At 42.6% G+C, this 11,609-nt stretch overlaps 1 protein-coding gene across 1 annotated transcript; it reads left to right on the top strand.

Annotated features, from left to right (window-relative positions):
* The first annotated feature begins 1,129 nt into the window (after positions 1 to 1,129).
* On the top strand, positions 1,130 to 10,929 carry LOC119373587 (uncharacterized). The gene is made up of 4 exons (XM_037643644.2): positions 1,130 to 1,225; positions 1,399 to 1,599; positions 3,939 to 4,118; positions 9,725 to 10,929. The coding sequence occupies exons 1-4, from the start codon at positions 1,171 to 1,173 to the stop codon at positions 10,381 to 10,383; spliced, it is 1,095 nt and encodes a 364-aa protein (XP_037499572.1). The 5' UTR covers positions 1,130 to 1,170; the 3' UTR covers positions 10,384 to 10,929.
* The last annotated feature ends 680 nt before the right edge of the window (positions 10,930 to 11,609 follow it).

Raw genomic sequence — 11,609 nt, forward strand, 5'->3', positions numbered from 1 at the left:
CTGCCGACTGGATGTTCATACAAGGAAGGCCGAGACATACAAAAATAGAAGAACAAAATAAAGAAATAAAACGAGATCGGTGGGTACGTGGAAATAAGAAGCGCTTTATTGTGTCCTTTGCGGAAAATACGGTATCGGAGTGTGTGGATGGTGGTGTCGAGAGTATCTGGTTACACGTGTGATATATGCAGCGAATGGTCGAGCTCTAGCTTTATGTTAATTATTCGATGGAGAAAATTAAGACCACTCTTTAGGGGCTCCTGTGAGGAAAGGTTAAGTGGTCTTGTCTGGCAAAGGACATCAGCCGTTTTCTTGGTATCCGGGACGTTGCTGTCTGAAATAAAGAGCTGAAAGAATGGGAATTCACACGTTCAATTCAGTTCAATTCGATATTATTTTCTCATCTTACAAGACACATGCAGGGGTTGTACATAAAGATGAAGGGGCTGTATTGGGAAGCTGAACCAAGTGTAGAAAATAAATCTTAGATGAAGCTGACCTCATTGTTTGTATTTCGTTCGAGACCGCAGTTATTGCAGTGAATATAAAAGCCGCAGATCACGCAGGCACAATATAATTTCGGCCTGATGATTCAAAGTAAGATAGGCATTGCATGGTGTTTATTTTAGGTATATCAAAAAAGATAGCCTTCAAAACGCGCTTCATTTCGCTAGTCCCTATATCCAACTTTAATTATACTCACTACATATATGCTGGGCACAGCTGACAGCCCGCATAAGAACAAAGTTTTTTTACGCAATAGGGCCTGTAATGCTATGCTCTAAAAGTAAGATGCCTCCCGCTGTGTATGTAATCGCACGGCGCTGCTGTCCTTTTAACTGAAAGTTGGAGGAAGGAAGTTCCACTATTAGTATATGGACCAAGAAATAACTTGAACCTAATTTTGCTCAGGCTTCTTCCTGATTGTTTTCTTTTTATTACAAATAATTTCGTCCTCACACGCAGCAAGAATGGTGACCAAACTCGATTTAAGATGTTGTATTGCTGGATTAGACTATCAGGGTAACGTTATGTAGGACTTCCAGGTCACCGCAGGAACAATGCGTATCGAAACCCAGCGCATTACTATCTCTGGCTGAACATTGTACTATTCTGCGTTAGGTGAACACTTGCGTTCTTTGTGCGGAACGGTCAAGCAGCCGCCTTTTAATGATGATTCTGAGATGTTTTCTCGTAATCTTTCTCAGCGTAACGAACGCATATGGTGCGTTAATTATTCAGTGTTGTATTTTTTTCGGTGATGCATCACTTTGTGGTAACCTTTAGAATTTCTAATATTTCCTTTTGGGGGTTTTTGAAGGCCCCCGGTAGAGTAAAACTCCCGCTGAAAAGCCTAAACTACGATATGCTCTCAACGTAATCTGTCGATTTTTCCAGACAAGTCTGAGAAAGGAAAGGGGCCATACAAACATCCTTTAGTCTGTACCAAAGCCCCAGACCACGGACCATGCAGAGCGAATGTGACGTATTGGTTTTTCCAAGGAAAATATAGGGAATGCAAGTTGTTCAATTATGGAGGCTGTGCCGGGAATGGCAACCGGTTTTGGACCGAAAAGAAGTGCTACAATAGGTGCGCGGGTAAGTATGTGTACTTTTCAATTGTGTCTATGCAGGTATGTTTTTTTATCAATTTCCTGCTCCAAATATATCCGCCGGAATATGAAAAGCGTGTAATGATAACACACATGCGCCTTGGGGTACAACTGGTGCAAAAAAGCGTATTAAAAAGACGACAACTATGACTATTTTCCCGACTCGATAACCATCTGGAAAGAGCAGTTTGCCACTTTTAGATTCAGTTCATCGTAAGGTCCCTGTTGCACATGTTGACAGAAGGTCAATTAATATTTTCTAAAGTGTAATCACATAACTATTATCGCTAATTCATTGGACTGATTAATTAACTATGTCCCTAATCAATACACGTTTATCAATTTGGCCACAAGAGTGCCTAATATTCGCCAGCTTCCCACAATTATCAAGAATTAAAAAAAAAAAGCGTAGGGAACAGCCGCAAGGAACAGCCAAAAACGCAGGAAACCGGCATAGCAATGTGTAAGAAGATGCTGTCATTGAATGAGGCGAATCAGCGACTTTTAACGATTCCTACTTCGGCCTGGTGTTGTCATGAATGAATTTGTTCCTGATTTGCTCCGCGTATTCAAATAAAATTGAACAAATTTAGGGGCTCAAAATAGCTGATCGAGGAAGCCTCCAGCCTTGCGCAGTCGGTATCGGTATGCAGACAGGTTTGTTAGCTTTCCACCGTTCGGGAAAACAACGCCACGTACCAACAAGGACGGCGAGGTGTGCAAAGAAACTCAAAGCGTCTTGCTTCTGTTTTTTACACATCTTTTTCTCTTCAGCAGTTTTCTGCGCTGTAGGCATGCGCTACGTAAATAGAGGTGTCGAGCACTCACAACACCCTCATTGACGCATCATCTGAGATTACCCAGTCGACTCTTTTATTCTCACGTTTGGCAGCGTCCACAAATGATCGAAGGTGACTTCTACCTGCAGTCATCATGCATGTCATTTGTCTAGAAGCGTCACGTACAAGTTATTTGCTTTTTATCTTTATTATTTATCACACGGTAAAGGTGACCGTCGGCGTAGTAGTCATAGTTAACGTGAATGGCACCAAAAATCATCATCATCAGCTTCTTGATCATCGTCTTTATTGTTCCTGTGACCTCCTGGTTGTTCCTCTGGGAGGACTCGAAGGCGAAATCCACCCGATATGGTCATCACAATGTTAATCACAACGCTCATCAAAATCGAGCGAGATGATGTTCATAATGGTTATTATTATTTATATTAGTGTTAGCATTACTATTATCACCGAAGGTTATGATAACGATAATCTCTTACTTCATCAAGATGAGGATGACGAATATGGTAGTGCCGGAACCGGACATATTTCGCCTTTGATTCGTCTTAGGCGAATGCGCAAGGGATCCTGCGCGTTTTATTTATCCGTATTTATGTATTGTTTTTATTGAACACTTTCTACAACAAAACAAGGCAATCTCCAGCGTTTCTAAATTAGACGTTACAGTTGTTTGTAATTTGCACTCCGATTATTCAAGAGCGGCTCGCGAGCAGTGAGTGGCATTGTTGGATAACACGGTGAGAAGAAATAAACGTGTTTGTTTCTATTTTAGGGCTGCGTGCTTTTGCTATGGGTGCTCCCCTCACTAAATCACACTTATTGAAAGTCCTAATGCAGAGCTATTTATTGACCTGAAGCTGACGAAGCGTCGAATGTACTTTGTTCATAGGTCTGCACTGAAAGTCATGAAACTGAACTAGATCTCACCCCCCCCCCCTCAAAAAGAAAAAAAAATAAAGTGCAACGGCTTTGGGCATTAGCTAATTTTAATGAAATATGCAGGCCTATATTTATTACTTTACCTTCCGTTTTACTCATAATTACAGCTTTCTTTTGCATGTTTTCTTTTTACCTTACAACCATTACTTTATACATTTATCTACATTTTCCTTATTAATTCAGACGCAACGCATGCAACTCGAAAAATAATGCGCAAACGCCCGGGAACAATTATTGAATGGTCCTCAAACCTTAGCAAAGTACAGTTTGACTGCATGATAGTATTTGTTTACAGGAATCTTCAATTATGACACCCAAGCTAAAAAAAAGGAACTTGGTCACGACTGCATAAGTGCTGGAGCGCAGAATGATGACAGTACTTTATTGTTAATAATATTGTCAATTGGTGAAAAAAATGAACATACTGTAAAGCCAAACACCGAGTAATTAGGCCTACTTATAAATGAGACGTTGATTATGCTGTATATGTGGGCGCTACCAGATCTAAGAAACATATCGTACTCAGTTTGCCCGTAAATTTTCGTAGTTTCTGCTAAAGCAGAGCTTTCAACTGTAATTTTTGCAGCAGCAGATAGAAGAAAACTTCTATGCAGCGTACAACCAGAGCCTAAGCCCTGCAATTCTACATTCCAAGCGTGGTACTTCGATGATCGGGGCAATGCCTGCCATAGGTTGCCACGAGGCATGTGCACAAGCAGCGTCAACAGGTTTCTGTGGTGCGAGAAATGCATGAGGAGATGCAGTGGTGAGTTTTACGCAGCAATATGCTATATAATAATAATTTATTGAGTTTTATGTCCCAAAACTATGATATGGTTCTCAGTCACACCATAGAGGGGGACAGCGGATCCAATTTATCCACCTGGGTTTCCTTAACGTGTATCTATAGCTGAGTATGCGGGCGCTCCTGCATTTCGACACAATCTAAACGCGGTCCCATAATAATAATTGTTGCCGTTTAACGTACCAAACCAACCATATGATTATGAGGGACGCCGTAGTGGAGGGCTCCGGAAATTTCGACCACCTGCGGTTTTAGTAGGTCTAAGTACACGGACCTCAACCATTTCCGCCTTCATCGAAAACGAAACCTCGAACTTAGCAGCGTGGTACCCTACCTGCTAATCTAGCACGGCGGGTCAAATATGAGCTAAACCAAACTATTATAGCCTCAAGCAGCCTTTTACACAACGGTAAACCGCAGTTAGAAAGCCGGGCCATCTAAAGTGTTTCCGTGGTTTCGCGCTTTGACTGAACTTATGCAAGGCAAATATTTTCTTTCGCAACAACAATATTGATAGAGTACAATTGAATAATACATTGTGCATAGAGAAACGTAGGCAAATTACAGGTTTCTTTATTTTGTTTCTCAGTCAGTCAATTTGCCCGCTGCACCTAAAGGTCTGCCTGTTTATAAACAGCAAAAGACATCCACAACGGGGGCTTGGTGTCATTACCCTACTAAACAAGTGGTTTAGGTATGATGACATTTACTGGAGCCCACAAGCTTTTAGTGGCTAAATCGAATGCATTCGCGTACCTCTCCACGTATTCATGCACAGGTCGAGCACGGCGGCTTGCCTAATCTACTAAAAATTTATCTGTATGCAAAAAAATTAAGTCACCTTCTCATTACTCCTACCAAGCCTGAAGGAATTTCGGACCTAGGCGGCTTCTTTGTTTTGCTCTATTTTTGTATTTCCTTTGCGTTTTACAGCAAAAAACGCCAGGCCTGCGCGAAGCGCGCAGCACAGTCAACACGAAAGCTGGAAGACCGGCCTTTCTCTAGCCCGTTCGAACTTCTCTTGCGGAAACTCATGCAAGTACACATGCAACGTATCTACTCTGTCACAAATCGTAATTTTTGTGAAGTGGGAAAGCACCCACTGTGTCATTATTCTTCTTTTCGCGGATAAACAACACGCCCGCTACACGTCTGCAAGGCATGATGTTCATTTTAACGCGATAGCGTTAATGAGCTCGTTTCGCAGAAATTCCGGTGTTAGCGTGGGCGTCGGGGTCGTTGGTTCTGATTGAAAAATTATCATGTCCGTGACGAAAAATCAAGAAAGATGCAAATAAAATAAATAAAAATTGGGGGACCCTTAAGCTTCGCCTTTAAGAGTTGAACGCGATAGCGAAATCCGGCCCCCAGTGCGCACTTCAACCACTAAGTGCATACTTATTAATGTGTATTGTTAGACACACACACGCAAGCACGCGCGCGAACTTTACAGGCTTTCGATCTAAAGCAAGAGTCGCATGGCCTCCAAGATATACGCCGCGCGCCGGCCCTCTCGGATGCCATGAAAAGTCGAGACATATTTCTCACAATGCCTCACAGATGGCAGCACATTATCTAGCGTTTGCTGCGTTGGATTGATATGTTTTCCGCTAGATGGACATAGTTGTCCATTTTTAGAGCTGTTTGAAAGTTCGTGTGTGTATTTAGCGGCGATGGCTGCACTATCCCGGCGTTTTTCGACGTAGTTTGATGGCCTCGCGAATGCGCCTACAAATCGCCGTATGGGCTCGTTTTCGTCGTGACACCTGCCGAACAAAACGAGTCTCCTTTCACTACATGACATTTATGTAGTGTTTTTTTTCCGAAGCAGCTGCAAGTAACATCGTGGCTTTGTGGTAAGACACCTGCTTGCCACGCGAACGGCCCGGGTTCGATCTTCATTGGGACCGAAGACTTTATCGTTTATTTTATTTGTTCCTTTCTCGAATTTTCGCTCACGGATGATTTTTCGCTCACAACCAACGGTGCCGACGCCGACACCAGAATTTCTGCGACACGAGCTCTCTAACGCTACCGCGTTAATAAAGGCATTAGGTTCGTTTGAGAATCTAACCCCAGCCGTCTGCGTGGCAAGCAGGTGCTCCACCACAGATCCACGCTATTTTGTTTATTTCCTGTTGTACGTCACAAAAATAGTAATATAATATCTAGGGTTTAACGTCCCAAAACCACGATATGATTATGACGGACGCCGTAAATCCGGAAATTTCGACCGCCTGGGGTTCTTTAACGTGCACCTAAATCTAAGTAGACGGGCCTCAAACATTTTCGCCTCCATCAAAAATGCGGCCGCCGCGGCTGGCATCCGATCCCGCGACCTTCGAGTCAGCAGTCGAGCGCCATAACCACTAGACCACTGTGGCGGAGCGCCACACAAACGGGGACAACAGCAACAAAACATGCAAGCACGTACACATCTTCCATCAATCACTGCAGGAACAACATTGCCATTTTGAAATTGCTTCATGGTAATCGCGGGTTCTACCTTGTCCAACCCTGAAAGGACACATTCTTTTGTTTTTTATACGTCGACAAACCGGGTCATACTTTCTTTAAAATACTGTCTTGCTGGTCTTCTACGTGGGTCACAGTAATATGCAGCCATTCTCGAACTCCGTATACTGTGCGAACCAATCATCATGATTGGGTCATATGGTAATGCGTCTTTATTGTCAATTCTCAAGTATCTGATTCTATTAGGGTCTAACGGAAATTCTTTTTTGATTGTCCTCTGTAAAACGTCCCAAAAGTATACGCCATCCTAACAGTGTACAAAAATGTGATCAATCGTTTCCGGTTGCTTGTTGATTAGACAGTCGGATCCCCATGGCAAAAAACACCTTGGTCCTCTAGAAAGGTTCTTACTGGAAGTATTCCTGTGAGTAATTTTAAAAAAAGAAAGGTGTTTCATTTGGAGCACGCTATTATTTGAAAGTGCTTCGGAAAAAAAAAACACTATATGAATGTTACGTAGTAGAAATAGTCTCCTTAACGCATGTAGTATTGTGTGGCAGAAGCGTAAAATCATGACTAGGCTCCTGGCAGCGTACATGACGTGGTGCCAGGAGCCAAGTCATGTCATGTCGTGCAAGGAATCACGTTAAAATATGCAACATAGCGTGGTAGAACAGTAAAATAACGGCCAGGCGTCACGCTATGCGAATTATCCAACGAGTGTATGGTTTAAAGCTTCGCACCCACTACACAGTGCTCAGTCATAATTCTTCATCGTTACCAGTGACCGCACCTACAAAGTGCACATACTGACTTACATAGGCAAAGCGGGTACCACGCTTCTCCAGAAAATGACGAATAATGGCATAGTGGATGATTTCCCATTTGACAAAAATTCTTATTTATGGCGTAGTGGGTACCTTGCAAGTGTACTTGTATTAATTGCCCCAAGAGTGTTTAAAATGGGCTCTAGAAAAGGCCGCTCTTCTACCTTCCGCTGGGACTGTGCTGCGTGTTGCGCGCAGGCCTAGCGTTTTTTCTTCCTTTTTCTCGCTTCTTTATAGTTTCTTTCTGTCTTCTTTCTCTATACTTATTTCTATTCCTTCTTTTCTCTCTCTTTCTCTCTCTCTCTCTCTCTCTCTCTATATATATATATATATATATATATATATATATATATATATATATATATATATATATATAATATATATATATATATATATATATATATATATATATATATATATATATATATATATATATATATATATATATATATATATATTTCTGTTTCTCGCTTCCGCGTTCTATCTCTTGCTCTTTTTGTTCCCTTTCGTTATCTCTATTTTTCTCTTGCTCTTTCTTTCTCGCCCCTCCTCCTCACCCTTATATCTCTCCTTCTTACCCGGACTTCCCTTTTCCACCCCCTTAGTATATATACTACGCTATACAAGCCTATGTTATGCTCTGAAAGCGTGCCTGGATATCGTAGTGGCTGCGATAATCGCCTTCGAATTTCGAATTTCGAATTGTTCGTGCGCGAGTTCTAACCCCGCGTCGCGAATAAATTTTTTCGCCAAGAATTTTTTTCTTTCTATGTTTTTGTTTATACCTCTCTCCTTCTCGGTCTCTGTACTGGTTCTCTCACCCATCAGAATTATTCAATCCCACGCCGGACAAATGGGTGTAAGTGTTCTGCGAGCGTAGCAGAAGATGAAGAGGAGGATTAAGAGAAAGGAGAGGACGAAGATTGCAAGTGCCCGTTCACCATGATGATAGTTTTCTGCTCGCGGTTAACGACAGGCGGCGGGAATAAACAGCTCCGCTGTGGAAAATCATTCAGCAGCCGAGCACCATAACGCCTGGGCCACGGCGGCGACGAAAATCTCTAAATAATCAATATTACTAACCGAGCATTAGTAATTAAAGAAATGACAGAAATCTACTACGCTATGTAATATTTACAGCGACATTCAATATACTACTAATCCTATAGCACCGTGACGCCTAATTGTATATGTGATACCACTAAACCACTGAAGGAAAATAATCATGGGAATATAATATATAGCTTGGCAAAATCCGTGTAATTACTGCGTGTCGAGCAGAGTCGAAAACTTGTGCAATTGAGCATGCTTTGGCAAACAGTTCTCTACTGGTTAGTGATACGCCTTCATTAGGCGGATTCGCTGCCGCCACTGCACCCAGGAGCCCATTCGTAAGAAGCGGCGCAATGAATTAACCGCCTCCAGAGGCTGCGCAGTCACTGGGACGTCCATTGTGGGAAATCTAGATCAGTTTTAACTCGCTTCACGTTGTGCAGTATTACGTTTGGGGAATTTCATCTGTGGTGAATGTGTCAGCGTAGTCGCCCACTGAATCAAGAATCGTGATGCAGTGAAAGAACGTGGAATAACTTTGATTATGGAGAGAAAGGTAATTTGTTGTAGTAATTGATGTGATAATTCAACTTCAGTAACAACGTTTTAAATTCGTGTATATATGTAATGAACGAAGGGGGAATTTTTCGAGGGGCTCGTGTCTTTGATAGACACAACAAAATGAATCCAACAGACAATTATGGTAGGGAAAGCATACGGGCCATAATTGGCTGTAGGTAACTTAATCTAGCGACAATGACGCAGATTGAAATAAATTCAACTGGAAGAAAAATGACCCTTTCCGTCAGTGGGATCCGAACCCACAACCTTCAAATTAAGCGTCCGATGCTCTGCCAATGGAGCTACGACGGAAGGTGCTTCTTCGTCCATTAATTCGTCGGGCATTTCTACATTCGTAATCGTTAGCAGTGTTAGCCAGAGCAGCTTGCAGCAACGGCGGCGAGTGTGGAACGCTCTCTTTGCCATAGGGTGTCACGCTATGGAGTTAAAAAGAACAATTAGTTAACTACTATTAATGGTCCTATGGTTTCCCAGAATTATCAGTTGGATTCATTTGGATGTATCTACCTATATAGGAATATGAAGGAGCATTGAGTTACATCGTTATAATGCGTTTTATTTTTCTCCCTAGCGATGCTTCAGGGTAAACTTATACAGGATCTTTGATTCCTAACGTCGGTGTTTGTGTAGTTCTTTCAGTTGAGGATGCAAGGGAAACCTGCAGAAGAGAGTACAAAATAATGCAAGAAGAGGAGAATTCGATAAAACAAGGACACAGCCCTGCATCAACAGCACCGGGAGTTGGTGCAACAGGAACTCTACCGAGACTACCATCACCCGCAGCTGGGTTGCCAGCACTGACGCCACCTCTAGAAGGAGCAACACAGGGGCAACCAGAAAATGTTCCTCGCCCTGTTGGACAGGTGCCTACCATACCAGTATTGGTAGTGCCAGTACCCACACCCGATTTAGCAGGGAAAGTAGGCCAGTCAGGAATATTGCCACACGAGAACGGAGGGATCATGAGGGGCACAACAGGCGCTGCACCAGGAGCAGGTGGTATATTAGCATCCTTAACACCCCATGCACAACAAACAAATGCACAGGGCGGAACCTTTCTTGGCGGTTTACATGTAGTTAGCCCCACAGCCGAAGGTTCAGGGTCTTTATCCGAGACAAACAGCTTGGAAGGTGGTAGCCCTGGACGTGTACTTGTGGTGGCTGTGGTAAAGCCAACAAATAAAGAACACGATATAACTAGTCCAGAAATGACTGAACAGTCAGGAGAAACAACAGATGAGAAACCAGGAATTAAAAGGCCTCCATTTGGGCTACCTCGAATAAAGTAGTACTATTCAAGTACTACTGGATGTTCATATTCAAAGATCATCCAGTAACAGTTTATTTGATCACTATTATTACCGTTTATTACGTCAAATATTGCTAATGCTTTCACAGAAGAGGTGCACATACAGAAATGAGATCCTTTGTCGCACGTCGACAGTATATGTGAATGCACCCGATGTGTCTAAAATTGACTTGAGCAGACGCAGAGCAGCCTTTTGAAAAATACATTACAAAAGGTAATTAAAATTCATTAAATAAATAATTACTCATTACAAATTGTGAATTTGAAATAAAGGAAATTTAGCAAAGTAATACTTTCTTTTATTTTCATATTATATTCGTAATGGTGCAGCACGACGTACTCCAACGAACCTTAAAGCATGAGCAGCAAAACTCGAGTAGGCCTACCACCCTTCCGAGCACGTGAGAGGCTAGGACGTGCATATGGAAAATAAATCACGAAAAAAAAACTTTCCAACGAAAAAAAAATAATTCTGGAGCCCTTTTTCTATCGGAGGAATGGGGTCGAGCGAAGCACAGCGCAAGCGTTCCCAATGGACTGCTTGTGTTCTCTGATTCTTCGTTTCTTTTTTTCGCATTGCGCAATTCTCCCTCCTAACTGCTTCCTTCCTCCAAGCCGGCAACTGGATCTTCATCCACGAGCTTAGCAGCGCCCAGCTTCAGTTCCCACAGGGAGCAACGTCTGTCATGCGTTTATACGCAGGCAGCAATGAAATGCGGCAACGTGAAGGGACACGTTACTAATGGAACGTGAAATGACAAGGCGATAAAAGATGAAATCGCCCTATCAGGAACGGCTGATCGCCAACAAGCCCACGATGGCGGGAGCATCGGTTATTGAAAAACTGCACGTAAAAATATTCATGTGACTGGTGCGTCATCGAGACCCACATTCCTGTAAGCTAGCCAGCGCCAGGTTTTCCGTGTACGGCGCTGCCACGAAAATCTGTGAGTTATAAAAGTGTGGCTTAAGATGCGCTCACTACATATGGGTGAAGGACAGTTGGTATATATCGTTCAGTAGCGCCAAAAAAAAAATAGACAAGAAAGAGAAGAGAAACGACGAATTCATGACTAACCGAACATTATGTAGACTATTCCTTTTGCAGTGCCTTGGCTGTTACGATCATTCGTACCTTCCGCTATCAAGTAATATTCTAATCGCTATTCTTCTATCTGTCTGATGATCACACAAATCAAGAGCGAC

This window comes from Rhipicephalus sanguineus, chromosome 11 (genome assembly GCF_013339695.2).
Source record: "Rhipicephalus sanguineus isolate Rsan-2018 chromosome 11, BIME_Rsan_1.4, whole genome shotgun sequence".
In the NCBI taxonomy this organism is placed as follows: Eukaryota; Metazoa; Arthropoda; class Arachnida; order Ixodida; family Ixodidae; genus Rhipicephalus; species Rhipicephalus sanguineus.

Excerpts from the sequence above, each read along its gene's own strand:
- LOC119373587 (XM_037643644.2), top strand. The coding sequence starts at position 1,171 with ATGATGATTCTGAGATGTTTTCTCGTAATCTTTCTCAGCGTAACGAAC. Across the intron at positions 1,600-3,938 it reads GTGCTACAATAGGTGCGCGG|CAGCAGATAGAAGAAAACTT; the intron begins GTAAGTATGTGT and ends TAATTTTTGCAG. Across the intron at positions 4,119-9,724 it reads ATGCATGAGGAGATGCAGTG|TTCTTTCAGTTGAGGATGCA; the intron begins GTGAGTTTTACG and ends GTGTTTGTGTAG.